General features: G+C 58.9%; 1 protein-coding gene across 8 annotated transcripts in view; it reads left to right on the top strand.

The window, feature by feature from the left end:
- The window catches only part of MCF2L (MCF.2 cell line derived transforming sequence like), a 142797-nt gene that overhangs the window by 40798 nt on the left and 86771 nt on the right, over positions 1–15228 (top strand). The window contains exons 1-2 of one of the 8 annotated variants that reach the window (XM_034665498.1): positions 3528–3645; positions 4144–4285. The exons of 4 other annotated variants lie outside the window; for them this stretch is intronic. Coding sequence is in view for 3 of the 4 variants with exons in the window: in XM_034665497.1 (XP_034521388.1) it covers positions 3567–3645 (79 nt within the window). In the remaining variant the exon portion in view is untranslated. Of the gene's footprint in view, positions 1–3403; positions 3646–4143; positions 4286–15228 lie in introns of those variants that run through there. 3 more of the 8 variants (XM_034665497.1, XM_034665496.1, XM_034665499.1) reach the window with 3 other exon arrangements.

The raw sequence follows: 15228 nt of genomic DNA on the forward strand, positions 1-15228 counted from the left end.
CCCCACTCCCGCCCCCCTCCTTTCTCCTCCCCTTCCCTTACTACCCTATCCCTGCCCCAATACTGTAGCCACACTGCTACAAACACTGGTGTCTGTGAACAATGGTGGCGGGTGCCAGAGCGCACTGCAGGAACAGAGGCTGCCCACGTCTTGGACCTTGTCATGTGGCTTCCCATCAATTCCACGGGGGATTTTGCCCCTGCATGGGCCTCATTCACCAGCTTGTTCACCACCAGGCCATAGGGGTGCGTGTCCTTGTTAGTGGCCAGCCCCATGCAGAGAGTGGCCCCCTCAGGGGCAGGGAGCCCACCTGCCTCGCTCAGCCTGGCTCTGCCTGGGGTGCAGTTGTTCAGGAGCGGCCTGTGGCCATCCCTGCTCCAGGATGCACCTGCCCCACTCCCCAGCTGTTAATGGGTGTGGATTTCTTCAGAGCATTCTTTCCAAGTCCCCCCTTTCCCCATGCTGCCCCCTTGCTGTGGGGCAGGGCAGCACAGGACGGACATGGTGGCAGCCGGTACTTCCAGCCCAGGGTGTCTCCCCATCCCCCCAAAGCACCGCACCTGTCTCAGGAGGGCAGGCTCCCCAGGGCTCCTGGTTTCTCAGAACCCTTCCAGCTCTCCTGTTTCTCACCTCCTTTCATGGCTAACTTTCTGTAATGGTTGCTAAGAGGATGTGTTTGGTATCCAGGTGTAACATTACGCCCGCCTTCCCACCTGGGCGCCTTCTGGCCTCGTGGGGCGGGAGAACAGTCATGTCCTGTTTTTCCTCTCTGGGAGGGGGCAAGACAGCGATAGAAAGCAGGTCTGTGCCCTTGGGACCCACGGGCCAGTTTGGGCTTGGGACCTTACACGCCCCCCTGTCCCTTACTTCCTGTCGGGGACTTTGGGGATGGCGGTCCGGCTGAAAGCGCATGACATTTCTTGGAAGCGAACACTGCTTGTCTAGGTCTGTGTTTATATCTGCATCTGAGTTTGAATCCTGCCTCTGCCACTGACCAGCTGTGTGACCCTGGGCAAGTTAACCTCTCTGTGCTGTATTCTATAAAACAGCATAACAGTAGTGCCCACCTCTTTGTGAAGACTGAGCTCGAAGACGTTAGGAGGGTCCCCGGAGGACCCTAAGGGCTCAGTAAATGTTGGGTGGTATTGTTATGACTGTTATACTTCAGGCAAATATGAAATGATTTTCACAGAAAGCACCATTTGTGCCCTAATTCAAGGAGAGAGTAAGGTTTGATAGGGAATGAGAAGAGAGAGGGAAAGAGGAAGGGAAGGAGAAAGAGATTTATTATGTGACTAGCTCTCATGGCAGTGGGGCTGGTAAATCTGAAATCTGCAGGACAGGTGTGGGCTGGAGACCCGAGGAAGAGCCGATGCTGCAGGTGGGGTCTGACTTCAGTCTGGAGACAGAATTACGTCTTCCTCAGGGGAAGTCAGTCTTTGTCTCCCAAAGCCTTCAACTGATCGACGAGGCCCACCCACACCAGGGAGCGAGATCTGCTTTGCTCAGAGTCTTTGACTTACATGTTCATCACATCTGCAAAATACCCTCAAAATGACATCCAGCCTGGTGTTTGAGCCAACATCTGGGCACCGAGGCCTGGCCACGTGGACCCGTAAGCAGCAGCCAGCACAGAGGGCAGCAGACTCAGCCCCGAAGCCCGGCTGGAGTGAGCAGCTTGGTCCGGGGATGGCACCAGCCAGAGGCACTTCAGGGGACAGGGTGGAAGGCACGGGGTCGAGGAAGGAAGCTGAGTGTGAGTGGGGCCCCCGCACGAACAGCACAGGAGTCGACGAGAGCAGGGGCAGAGGGTCTCTCAGCCCTCCACTTAGTTTTGGTTTAAAAATGGGCGAGGCTCGCCGGGGTTCTCAGCCCTTGCAGCAGCGTCAGCACCGCCGGGGATCCTGCTGGAAAGGCACGTTCCACCCCCACCCCACATCTACTGGATGGGAAGCACTGTGGGGGGCCCAGCCGTGTGGGGTCAGCAAGCCCCTGGGGCTCCCACCGCATCTCAAGTTTGAGCACCGCCTGGGGACTCTTCTGTGCCCCAAAGGGGTTGAACCAGGCGAGGGAGGAGGCGGAGCTGCCTGGGGGCAGGGGTGTCCCATCCAGGAGAGGGGCTGGGGGGCTGGTTTGGGCGGAAGAAAAGTGGGGGGTGTCGGGCATACGGACATACGAGTAGGGGTTGTTGCCTTTGGGGCAGCAGGACGTCGGGTGCCGCCCACCGCACTTGGGGAGGGGAGGGCCTGCCCTGCACACATTTTAGGCTCTGCCCTGAAGAGGAGGCAGGGTGCGTGGGTCCGGCACAGCGGCGGCTGCTCCTGAGAGGGCCGCCAGGACTGGGGGAGGGCTCCCTGTCCGCTCCGCGGTGACACCTTTCTGGGCGCCTCCGTTCACCGGGCTCTGCTTGAACATACGGAGCTGCTGGTGGTTTTGATGGAAAACAAAAAAGAGAGAAGTGGTTTTACCCACGCGTGGCACCTGGGGCTCTTCACCTTCATTGCACGGTGCAGCAGTTAGTTTCCAGATCTTTCTTGCCCTCCAGACCCGTGACCTCTCAGAGGGCAGATGCTGCTACACCTTCGTCTGCTGACCCCTGGGCCCCCCCTTGGTGTCCTCATGTGGACAGTTGCTGCAGGGCGACCTCAGCCGCTCCATGCTTGCATTTCCTAAACTGTGTGTGCAAATGGGCACTTCTTCCTGAAATACTCCGTAAGGAAGGGCACGCTACCTGTAATGCCAACCACAGGCCCGGCCCCGGGCCCATAATGCCCGCACACCTGTTCCCTAGTCCTAGGAGGTGGCAGCCGTAGGCCTGAGCACAGAGACTCCCATCTATGGGGCACTGAGGTGTAAAATGTATCCAGTGGCTACGTGCCAACCAAGGGGAAGTCGGAGGGCCCCAGCGAGTGCCCGGCGCGCTTCCCTCCCCGCCTCTGCGTCCTCAGGCCAGTGGCTGGGCCTGGGGGAGCAGGCGGCCCACTTCGGCCACCCGCGGACCCACCGGGGAGCCGCTGTGGACCAAGTGAGCTGCGGCAGCTGGGCGGCATGCGGCCTCTGCACCTGCCCGAGGGCAGCCGGAGGTAAAGTGGGGGGAGCAGTTTCCGGCGCCACCTTGGCGGCCACCTCAGCCTCTGTTCGCGCCCCGCAGCTCCTCCTTCTTCCCCAGGAAGGCGCAGAGACCGGGGGCTGCTAGGGACGGGGGCAGGTTGTGCCTTTGCGCGGGGAGCACACTTGGTACTGTGAGGGCTCCCAGGTGGCCGCGGGGGCGCAAAGCCGGGCTCCAGGTGACCTCGGCCGTGCACACGCACGGTTCCAGGGCGAGCGCGGGGGCGCACACGCACGGTTCCCGGGTGGCCGTGGGGACTCGCGGGGCAGGCGCGCCGCTTCCGCTTCCGCCCAGCAGCCCCCCTGCCGCAGGGCGCGCCCCCTTGGCGGGGCTCGGGAACCAATCCCAGGAAGGGAGGCGCGGCCGTGCCCCCTCCCCACACGCTCGACCCCACCCATCAGGCACCTTCTGCGGCGGAGGGAAGCGAGCTGCGGAGGGTCACTTGTTCGGTCGGAGGATGAGGTTTTGGCTGAGAAATGAAGAGATGGCTCTGGAAGAGATGGTGCAGAGGCTCCATGCGGTTTGCAGGCACACGGGTAGGAGTGGCCTTGAGTCTGTGTTCTTGAGCCTGACATCATGTGCTGAGTCGTAGGGGACGCGTCTCTTTCCTGGATGACAGCCTTCGTGTTGTTCCCCGCAGTGGCAGCAGGGAGCAGATGTGAGGGGCATCGCCGGTCCGCCCGCGCTCGCCCTGCCTAGGTTAGGTAACGTGCTGCCCACCGCAGCGCCCGCGGTGCGCCGAGCCCGGCCGAGACCCCCTTCTGCTGCCTGCACGTCCGGGCGTTTGGAGAACGCATCCGTATTTGCGGGTCGAGGGCTTCTAGAGCCCGGAGCAGGGGTGCGGCTGTCGGCAGCTCATTTTCAGGAGGAAAAACCTGAATTAATCAGGTGCTTCTATTAAATTAAAAACTAAGACAAGCGCTTGGGAATGGTGTAGGTAAGAGGGAGGAGCCTAACCGGACCTCCGTTTTGTGTATTAATTAAAAGATTACTTAAAATGAGCTTTGAGGAGCAATTTGAATGGATTCCTTTAGATCTGAGAGAAGGCTGAGCCGGCTGGGTGTTGCTCTCCGCTTTCCATCGGCCACCTCTGGGTCTCCATGCTGCCCTGGGCGGGAGCAGGGCGTCCGCGCTCACTAGTTTTCCTTGAAATGAAGAGGAAATAGCCGTGTAAAAGTAAGTTGCCGAGTTTTTGCCTGATGCTGCCGTATGCGGTGTTGTGTATCATTACGTCGCGGTCTAGTGCTTTCCTGAGAGATGAGAGTCTGTCGCTTGGCTTAGGGGTGGTACCCTTCCTCCCTCTCTCGTAAGTGGGAGACCCCACTGGGTTTTGAGAGCAAAGCAGGGGTTAAACGTCATTGCGTGTGATGGTCTAACCAAGATTCTTGGACGCATGTCGTGTTTAATGGTGATTTTTGTAATTAAAGCTGCTGGATTTATTGCATATGGGTCAAAAGAAAATAACGCCATCGTGTGCCATCCGGCCTCTTACTCCCAGAAAGAGCTCCCTATTCCTGGAACTCGGTTGCCTTTTGCTTCAGTGTGGGGTCTGCCCTGTGTCATGGGGTGAAGGGCATGGTGGGTCGCAGACCCGCGGAGCACCCCTGCCCGCCCTGCTCTTCACACCCCCTGCTCGGGCTCTGGAGTCAGAGTGACGGAGCAGGAACAGCTCCAAGAGTGATGTCATTGCCTGGGCTTTAGAGATGGAGGTTTCTTCGCGAGCGAGCGAGCTCGGAAAGACGCATGTGCATTTCGAATTGTGAAAAGACTGAGAAGAGCAGGAAGGGCCCTGGCTGCTCACGGAATCGTGCTGCGAGCCGAGCGTTAATGCTGGCCACGGCCTCGCACTGAGCGGCAAGTCCCACACGTGTGTCCTCTGTCACATATGGGCTCCCAACAGCTGCGGTTTTCACCAGGTCGCTGTCAAATCCAGGTCAACAGATGCCCGCTTGAATACCTAGGACTGTTTAGTGGGGGAAGGACGGCACCCCTGCCTGGGTCCCACTAACACCCTCGTCTCCTTCAGCACGAATTCCTTTTCTGTCCGGCTACGTGCGAGGCCCCCAAAGGCAGGCTTTGTGACGTGGAGCAGGTGTGTATCCCGTGCCACTGACGCAGCGCCGTCCACGGACTGTGGGGCACGCACACCTTCCCTTGTGGGGACCGAATCTAGGTCAACGTCAGCCTACTCCCCAGCCCGGGCCAGACCCCTCGCCCATCCTTAGAGGACTCCCAGTCTGTCCCGAACCGCCGTTCCGCAGAGGTCAGAGCGGCGTGGCACCCCCAGGGTCACCGGCACTTAGCGGCAGACGGCAGGACACAGGTCTGGATGCTGGTTTAGTGCCTCGGGGCTGGGGCCCGACCCCCGAGGACCAGGTCAGAGGGGAGGGCTGGCACTCAGTGACCTTTCCAAGGCTTCGTGCCTGTTTTCCTCTGTGGCTCCACCCCAACTGACAGGCATTTCTCTTTGTCCGCTGGCCTGGACACGTGGCTGCCTTGTCTGTCCTTCAGACTGATGTGCTACTCCCGGGTCCGCGCGGATCTGCCCGTTGAGGGGGGAGCTGCCACGTGGTCGTGGACCTGTGTCTGCTGACCTTGAGAATTTACGGCGGGCGTGCTCTTGAATCTGATCTTTGATCACAAGGCCAGGAGCGGTTTGCAAAGCTCCTCTGCTGTGTGAGGGCTCTCTTTCCTGCAGTTTCATTACTTTGGTTTTCTCTTTGGATTCACAGTAATTGGGGAAAAAACAAGAAACACTTGAGGGAGAGATGGATCTGTAGTCGGTTTAAACATGGCTGGGGGCGCCTGGGGGGCTCTGTCGGTGAAGCATCTGCCTTCGTCTCAGGTCGTGATCCCAGGGTCCTGGGATCGAGCCCCGCATCGGGCTCCCTGCTCTGCGGGGAGTCTGCTTCTCCCTCTGCCTCTGCCCCCTCCCCCTGCTTGTGTGCGCTCTTTCACTATCTGTCAGATAAATAAAATCTTTAAAAATAAATAAATAAATAAACAGGAGCCGGCTGCAGAACAGTGGTCGTTCAGCCAGGGCCTCTGAACCTTCTGGAAGGAATCGTCGCAGATTCCTGGTTCAGGAAGTGTGCGTGGCGGAGCCTGAGATGCTGCGGTTTCCGGGTCTCCGGTGATGCTGGTGGTGCTGGTGCGGGAAGCAAACTCGGGAGCGGCTGCGGGGGGAGGATGTTAAAGTGTGCGGCCAGTTCCTGTGCTCACGGGCCTCGAGCAAGATACTAGCTCTTGTCGTGGGTGGATGAGGACATGTCAGACAGACGGCGGGATGAGGGTGGATGGGCAGGTGGGTGGGGGCCAGACCGACAGAGACACGGATGTGGGTGCACACAGACAGTAAACCTACTTGAAAGCTTGCATGGCCCCCAGTTCCTGGCATGTATCGGAGCGTGTGCGATGCGGCCGCCCCAGTCCTGCCCTGGAGGAGCCCTCTGTTTGCTGTCCCCTTCTCCCTGGGTCGTGTCAGTCCGCACTGGGAATGAGCCTCGCCTTGCCTGTCCTCATAGCTGCTACCTGGTGAGCAGGTGGCCATCCTGGCGGGCCTCACACCTGGGCTGTGTCACCAGAATGCTTCTGGAAACCAGAACTGTGTGCTGCCGTCACCAAGAATCCTCCGGGTGGAATGCCGAGGGCTTGGTCCCCGATGCTGTCTGATGGCCATCCGTGTCCCTAGTGACCTTGAGCCAATGTGGATTGTCTGAACAGAGTCAGCCTGTGACACGGCAGAGCGGGACCCCACGTCGCAGAGACAAGCTGTAGCATGCACGTCCTCACCCAGCTTCCCTTTATGCAAAGTTGTGTGGAGCTGGTGTCCGCTTGGCTTAATATGTGAAAATAAGTAGTTAAGCCAGAAATGCCAAATTTAGCCTAAGAATTTTTTGTGTGGTATTTAGTTTTGGCAAGTGCCTTCTGGGCATAATGTGGCTTTTGTGTTTGCACTATGGGGTCTGGGAGCCCTTGGTGTGTGAGGATGGAATGGCAAGGAGGCCAGGGGTGCCGGGGCCGGGAGAGCAGGATGCGAGGGCAGAGGGTTTGGGCCCATACACTCGTCAGCCCCGGCCGCTGTAACGAACCACAGGCGGGAGGCTTTTTTCCCACCTACTGGACCCTGGAGGTCTGGGGCCAAGGCGCTGGCAGGGCTGGTCTCTCCCGAGGCCTCTCCTGAGGTGTGCAGATGGCCATCTGCCCCCTGTGTCCTCACATGGTCGTCCCTCTCTGTGGCTGTGTCTGATCTTATAAGGACCTGGTCACGTGGGAGTAGGGCCACGCTGGTGACCTCATTTTATCTCAGCCTCTAAAGTCGCCGTCTCCCAATAGAGTCATGTTCCGACGTCCTGAGGTTGGGACGTGGACATGTGGAATGGTGGGGGGGCTGTGGGGGGGCAGTTCCGCCCCTAACAGCCAGATTGCATATGAGGTTGGGCCACAGCTCGATCTTCAGCTCGACTCCGGGAAATCAGAGCCTCTGAGACACGTAAGCAGAGCTGTGGTTTCTAAAGGCTGGTCCAGCGGCTTGCTGGGAAGGTGGCGTTGCTGTGTGACCAGGAGGCCACCTCCTGGCCCAGGGGAGGGTGGGTGGCAGGCAGTGTGGACGGGGGGTCCTGGGCATGTTCTGAAGGTGGAGCTGACCGAGCTGGACGCGGGGTGAGAAGGAGGCGCACAGGGTGGCCCGCCTGCCCCCACCTGCGCCATCCCGGCCACTTGCGGCTCTGGGGCCATCTGCCCCCCCCCGGGAAGGTGGTGTGTGGCTGAGACGGGGTTAGCGTGGCAGCGGGCTGGGAGCTGAGGGACCAGAGCCACAAGACGGGGCTCTCGGGATCAGAAGTTTCCCAGGATGACCTCGGAGCACTGTGGCCTGACACCGTGGTGCACCTGTCCGAGGAAATAGTCCTCTCGGGGTGACCCAGCCTGGGTGCGCAGAACTTCCCAGGACGCTGAATCCGGGGCTTTTCCGTGCAGTGGCCGGGGCCTCCCGCCAAACTAACGTCCAGCACGGTCTCTGTCAGCCACGTTCATGCCGCCCGCATGCCTGTGGGCTTCTGTCTCGGTGCTGGAATCTAGTAGGAGCTGCTTACTCGGATCCAGCTGCAAGCGTGCTGCGCCGTTTCAGGAGGACTGCCACTCAGGCAGGTGGAGGGGGTGTGGGGGGGAGAGACGCGACTTAACGTAGTTCAGATCTGTGATGGGGTGGGTGTGACAATGACCTCGGGGACTGCAGGTTACCGTGAATAAGGCGGTCCGCCGGAAGTGCCTGCGTCTCCAGCAGCAGGGACTCAGGGAGCAGAGAGAAACTCGGGGTGAACTCAGTGGTTTATGCTCCTTGGGAATTGTCCGTTGAAGGTGTTGCTGATTCCCCGCGTCTGACGGGGGTTCTCAGGATGCGGTCTCCCACCAGGTGTCACCCAGACACTTGTTGGAAATGCAGATGCTCGGGCCCGCCCCGGCTGGGTGGTCTGATGTCAGCTCAGGTGCGGAGGGCACCACTGTGCAGGGCAGCGGCCAGCGGAAGCAAGGCAGCTCGCTCCTTCAGTGGCCTCCAGAGACGAATCAGATGGAAAACAAGGACCTCTGTGCACCGGTGCCCGTGCCGCCCCGCCTGGAGCTCCTGCTTGCCCGTCTGCTAACTTGGGGCCCTCCCTCAGGCACCAGCCCCAGGGCCGCTCCCAGGAGTCTTGCCCACACCCCTGGGCGTGGCGCTGTCCCCCCTGTGCTGCCTGTCTTGTGGCTGTGTTGCCACATCCCTGGCTCACTGATGCCCTGTCTGACCTCTTGTCCTGGGCCTGGCACTTGTCTCCGTATGTGCTGAAGGAGCAACGGGCAACAGCACGTGTCGGCCTGAATTGAGGGCCTGCGGTAGAAGATGAAACCCCCAAGATCGGAGAATTGTGACTACTTCCCTGATTTTTTGGAAAGAAAATGTGTGCTCGAGAAACTATCATTGGCTACATTGACCTTCGGACGAAACAGAAATGATGGAGGGCATGGAGAGCACAGAGGGACGCAGTCATCTCCAGCCGCCGCGGACACGCTGCATTCATGGCTGACCGTGTCTGCGAACGTCAGAGGAACTTCCTACTCTGCCGTCTGCAAGTTGAGAAGGCCTCTCTTTGTGTCCTGCATGGTCCTCGGTGGACGGAGGGGGAGAGAGCGAGATGGGGTGATGAGACTGTTTGGGTCCTTTTCCAGCGACCGCTTCCTCCTGCCCCCTCCGCCGGGGACAGGACACAGGTCTGCGATCTGTGACTTGCACTCGGCCGTGGGACCTGCTCTGGCAGATCTGGTGCTCAGATGTGCTTGCGGTGAGCGGCCCCTTCCTGCTGCTGCCGATCCCTTGGGAGATGTGCCTGGGGGAGCCGTTTCCCCTCGGCCTGGGTCCAAAATGAGGCAAATGGAGCAGAACCCACCCCCGCCCTCAGCTGTGTGCAGGGGGTACAACGTGTCCGTGACACTGAACTGGGGACGGGTTGTCATGCAGCATTAACGTGGCACCTGCTGTGGTCTAAGCAACCCGCCATCCAGTGGGAAAAGACCCAGCCTCAGGGTGACTCCACTGTCTTCTCGTTTTTAAGATAGATACTGAAATGTTCTCTTTGACTGCTGTTGGAAAGCAGAGGGTCCCCCAGGAGCACGGCCCTGCCCTCCAGCCTTGCAAGCTCCGACCGTTTTGAGGGGATGGAGGTGTTCTCTTGGCCTCCGGGTGAATCAATAAGTTGAAATTACAGGAGGCAGATTTCAACCAAAAGGGAATATTTCTCTTAAGCACTCGAAACACAGCTCCCCGTGGGTGTGGCCCTGGGCACGGAGCGGAGCTGGCGAGTGCCTTGGAGGGGCAAGCTGGGGACCCACGGCAGGCCCAACAGCGCTCAGATCCAGTGGCTTTCAAATCGTTTCCTCTGCTCAAAATATTTTGTAAATGTATCTGAGGTGTCCACGTTCAGTGGACATGGCTCCGAACAGTGAAGTTCAGCTGACGGGTCTTTGGTCGGAGAAGTCAGGCGTCTAGAAGACCCTGACTACACGCTAAGGTGTGAGGGGACCCCGAAGGCAATCCCAAAGGACGGTTCTAGCGTCTGGAAGAGGATGACCTTGGATTCGCAGGAATCAGTCACATTCATGCTCCTGCATCGGTCCCCTAATTATCTTTCGCGTAAGTGAAGCAGACAACGGACGTGAAGCTGGCTTCCCGTCAGCGTGTGTGCCTTGGGAGATACCAGATCCGGGCACTCAACACGCTTCTGGTCGTCGGGCGTCCGTCTGGGCCTGCCTGTGTCCAGCATCTCCAGGTGACTGTCACCGTGCTGCTGCCCTCCCTCCTCCTGGGACCCGTTCCTGGACCTCCCACCTCCGGACCTCACCCGCCCGTTACCAGGCAGCCCCCGTGTGGCACTCCATGATGTGCTGTTCACACGGTTTGCTCACTGCTTCGCGGATCAGCTCTGAACCCCGACTGTGTCAGGGGTTCCCTGAGAATAACGGCCAGTTCCAGATCCTGGGGAGCCCCAGGGTTCTGAGCCTACACAGGCCACTCAGGGTGGACGCAGGTGCTGCTGCCGTGGACGCGGGCCTCCCGCGGGCACAGGTGGGGATTCTCGTGTTTGCAGCCGCTCGTCTGGCAGGTGCTCCTGGCAAGAGAACCTTTGGTGCTGTCATCTGCGCCAGCCGAATAAGAGAATTCCATCCAGCATCAGACTTTCAGGGGCCAGTCAACATACAAAACATGACCCGAGAGACCCTCGTGTGGTTCTAACTAATAACAATCTTAGACGTGGCAGTCACAGGTTTCCAGACGCAGCCACTCGTCAGGTGGGTCCTACTCCTGAAGAACACGTTTTCGGTGGAGGAGAGCAGCTCTCCCGGTCCCGTGGGGCCCCAGGCCTCACAGCTGAACCAGATGAGTGTTCCAAAGCTGCTGCAGAGCGGGAGGCGGCCCTTCGTGAACCTGCCGCGTCTCCCCGCGGCCCGCAGGGCGCCGTCTCGGCTGGAGGCCCCTCCTTTCTGCCCGAAGGCGCTTCTGCACCTGCACTGTCGTCTCTGCACCTGCTTCTCGGTGATCCTTGCAGTTGGACTCACGCCATTAGAATAGCATTTCGAACTCCATCTCTGATCACCTGAGAATGTATCCGACTCGTTCATCTTATGCGACCGATTTTGGAGATAAAAATATTGTCGTCTCTTCCCAAATGTGAACAAGCTTGTGCGGCTGATACACGCACAAAAATTCTGGAATCCGGATTCTAATCAAGTGCTAAAGCGGAAATGCAGTCATGTTCTCATGGCTCTCTTTGGATGAAGTGTGCATGGGCTTCTCTGCCCTGCAGACGCCCCGGCAGCCAGCCTGTGCTCAGGGAGGCGGAGGTCACTGGCGGGAACTGCGGGGCCCGGCTGTCCTCGTCTGCGCCGTGGGTCCGTGAGGACAGGGGCTGTGCAGGGCTGACGTGAAGAGCGGGCGCTCGGGGCTGCCTGCAGGCGGGAAGCTCTCAGCAGGGCTGCTCATGGTCACGTGAGCACCTGCTCGACCAGCGGCCGGCTCACAGCCGTGCATTGGGGGTGTTGCTGCGCACTTTCACTCTATTACTCTGTTAGCGACCCCGTCGTCACACGTGGGGGTTCTCTGGGCGAGGGAGAAGAAAGGGGAGCGTCTGAGCGGGCGGACATGGGCTCTCCAGGGCGGTGCTGGTTTGGGGACACCACCAGGTCTGGGCCTTGGCACCCCGCTCTTTGTGGAGGGGCCTCCCAGGGGCAGCGCCTTCCCTCCCCCAGCGGAAATTTATCCCAGCTTCAATCCCCAAAGGTACATAGACACCGAGAGGGGGTCAACCCTGGTAGGAGGCTTTCTAGAAAATTTATTGTAAATTTGAAAACAGAATAGAGCCGATTGTTCTTTCTGGATTTTAGAGACTAAGTGGCTTTTGTGTAACTATGTTGGACTTTGAGCAAATGTTCTGGCTTTTTGTCATTCAATTTTTAGTCGCGTCCAAGAAGCGAGTCCAGTCCCCGAAGTGTGAAAAACAATTTTTTGTCTTTGCAGAAGGAAGGACTAGTGTTAAACCCATTGGTGACATTTTTAGCAAGATTTTAGGTGAACCAATGGTGAACCGATGCCCCGAGGACAACTTCGCCTTTGTAATGCCACTTAATCTTTAGAGGCAGTTTTTAAAATCGTTAGGAAGGGAGAACATGTCAGTTGATTGTTAAACAGTAACAAAATATAGGAAGCTGTTGAATAGAAGATACTAGGTCTCCGTGGTTTACCAGTTGTATAGTTTTGTGCTCCCACCAATCCTCAAAGGGCTAAAACCTGTCCTGTTTTCTCTTTGAAACCCAGTCCGCCGTGTGGGCGGATCCCTCGTTCATGCGCTCGCCGGCCGCGCCTAGGGAGCATCCGCTCTGTTCTGGCCGCGCCAGGAAGACACGGCACGTCCGCCCTAGCAGAACAAGACCGTGAGGTCCTCCCCGGATCCAGAGCTTCTCTGTGAACAATCTCCAGACACAGACCCCCGCGTAACCTGACCGATGTCAGAACTTCACACGGAAAGTACAGGCCTCCGTCTCACGTGCCGCGCGACATTCCCGGAGCAGGGAAACGTTTATTTAAAATTACCGCAAATACCACTTACCGCCCTGTCCCCTGTTGAGTGTTAGTTGGTTTCTAAATTTGTATAACTTGGCCACAGTCTCTAGATTTTGTCGTGATTGGTCAGCAGTGATGTATCCTTTACTTTAAAAAGTTAAGCGTGTCATTCAAAAAGCTCCTTTTCAAGAGTGAGCAGCTCCGCACGCTGCCCGGTGACGTGGTCCCTCCCGGGCTGCAGCGGCCTCGGCGGGTCAGAGCTGTAGCGTGTTTCACGGGTTATCTTGATTGCCCAGCTCCCAGAGCTTCCTGTCTTTGTCAGTGGAAGGGACACAAAGCCCCCGTTAAACAGGGAACAATTAGTGGTGACCAGCAGCAGGGCTCTGCTGGGAATCGTCGTCCGGTGGGGCTGCCAGCAGCAGCTGGAGCAGTGCCGGCCGGTGGGGCTGGGACCCGGCGCTGAGAGGAGGAGGGCTTGCTGGGTGTGGGTGCCCGCGGACCTCAGTGCTGGCCCGACTGCGGGGAAAGCGTCTGCGGCAGGGAGAAGGAACCGTCTGTGTGCCAGGCCGGGGTGCCAGGCGCCAGGTTGAGGGGAAAACCCGGGAAGGACACAGGCAGTGAGGAGAAGGCAGAGCGGGAAGAGGGAGTGTGCTCAGTGGCCCTGGCTCCCAGGCGCAGCCGGGCTGCCCCTGTGTGGGCTGGCCTGGTGGAAATCCACAGACCCAGGTGGGTGTACGTGGGCTGTTTCCTCTACGCTCTGTCTTAAAAAGAAAAAGAGAGAAGAGCCTGTTGTACCTGAGTCCTGAAGGACTGGCTGCGGCCTCACGCAGCCGTGAGCCAGGCGTCCGCCTCCAAGGGCTGAGTTTCCATGCACCCAGCGTCTCATTTAAGATCTGCACTAGATAGCTCCCTGCTCCCTGGATGTGATTAATTTAAAACTCTTCACTGCCAAAAACCATGCCAGTTATTGATAGGAATTTCTTCACAGTAGCTGGAGGTCATGTTGAGTAAAATAGACTCTTGGGGTTCCCAGAGGGTCAGTCCAGTTTTCAAGTGACCTGCCGATGCCTGCAGCCTCCCCCGGCTGTGCTCAGCACACCTGGGTGGCAGGGGCCTGGGACCGAGAACTTGGGTGCTTTGTGTTTTGGCACCAGGGAGCTTAGGGGGGGAAATGCCCACTGAAGCCTGGGAAGATCCGTGGTTTCAAGATATTTCCCAAACCCTAGGCTGTGAACATACAAGACAGAGAGACCACGAGATTGTGAGCAGGTCTGTGTCTCAGAACTGATTTTTGGAAAAGGTTTTCATTGCCAACATCTTTAAGACATATTTGGAGAAGGAGGAGACCCTGGGTCAGCCGCACCCACGTGCTGAAGGCTGAGCCATGGGCTGTCTTCGTGTGTGCACACGTGCATGTCTGGGCGAGCGGGCTGACGTTGCCGTTCTCATGATCTACGCACACCTTCACGCTTGCGTGGGGAGAGGACAGACACGGGGAGAAATTTGGTGCCAGCCTCAGAACAACCCAAGACGGGCAGCTCATCGCAGTTATGCATTGCTAGTGGGGGCAGCTCCCATGGACACAGAGCAGCCATGTTTCCACACGTCCTTCCTGAGGTGCTGTGGGCTGCACGGAGCCGAGGGCTCGGTCCCTGGTCACAGGAAGAGGGCTTGCGTCCTGGACGCGCCACATCAAACGTGCATCTGTTTCCTCCTGCATGCGCCCCGGGATGGCCTCTGCTAGGAAGCCATCATGAAGGGGCCGAGATGGACAGCAGTGAGGCCGGATCACGGTTTTCCCTTGCTTCTGGGGAAAGGCCCCCTGCTTGGTTCCCTCCTTGCTGCTTCTCATGGGTGCGGCATTGGGGCCGGCTTCGCTGGCTGCGTTCCCGGGAACTTGGAGGCTTGCACAGGGCAGGTAACCGCCCAGACGGGCATGCCGGTGGAGTGGAGGCGAGGGGTGCCAGCACCTGCCTCATGGTCTCGGCACCTTTCCTGCTCAGAGGTGTGAGTCTGCTCCTGACCAAGGGGAGGCGAACGTGGACACCGGGGCTGCTGCCCCCTCCGGGCCGAGCCGGACACAGTCTCCAGTTCCAGCCTGTGAACACTCATGGGAGGAGGGTGGGCGCCAAGGGACCAAAATGAAACAAACACGTTATCTTGCGGCGAACCAGCGATGCCTGCTCTAGCCGCATTGGCCGATAAAGGGGTGCCCGTGGTGCATGGGGCCAAGTGTGGCCTTTCAGACAGACCCGAGCGCTGATCGTCTGTCAGTTTCTATCCTGCAACCTTGAGCGTACAATACTCAGGCCCTCGGAGCCTCTGTCATGTGGCACTGAATGAGCTGCCCGGCAGGGGAGGGGTGAGGATTGGAGGTGTTCCTGCTGCGACCCCCACGCAGCAGGACGCTCTGGGACAGTCCGGGCAGGGCTGGGCACTCGCCACCTCGGACACGGCGTGGGCACCAGGGTCTGGAGCCGTCGGGCCAGGGGCGCGCTGGGCATCGCTGGGAAGTGTCACTCGCCAAGCA

This window comes from Ailuropoda melanoleuca, chromosome 7 (genome assembly GCF_002007445.2).
Source record: "Ailuropoda melanoleuca isolate Jingjing chromosome 7, ASM200744v2, whole genome shotgun sequence".
Taxonomy (NCBI): Eukaryota; Metazoa; Chordata; class Mammalia; order Carnivora; family Ursidae; genus Ailuropoda; species Ailuropoda melanoleuca.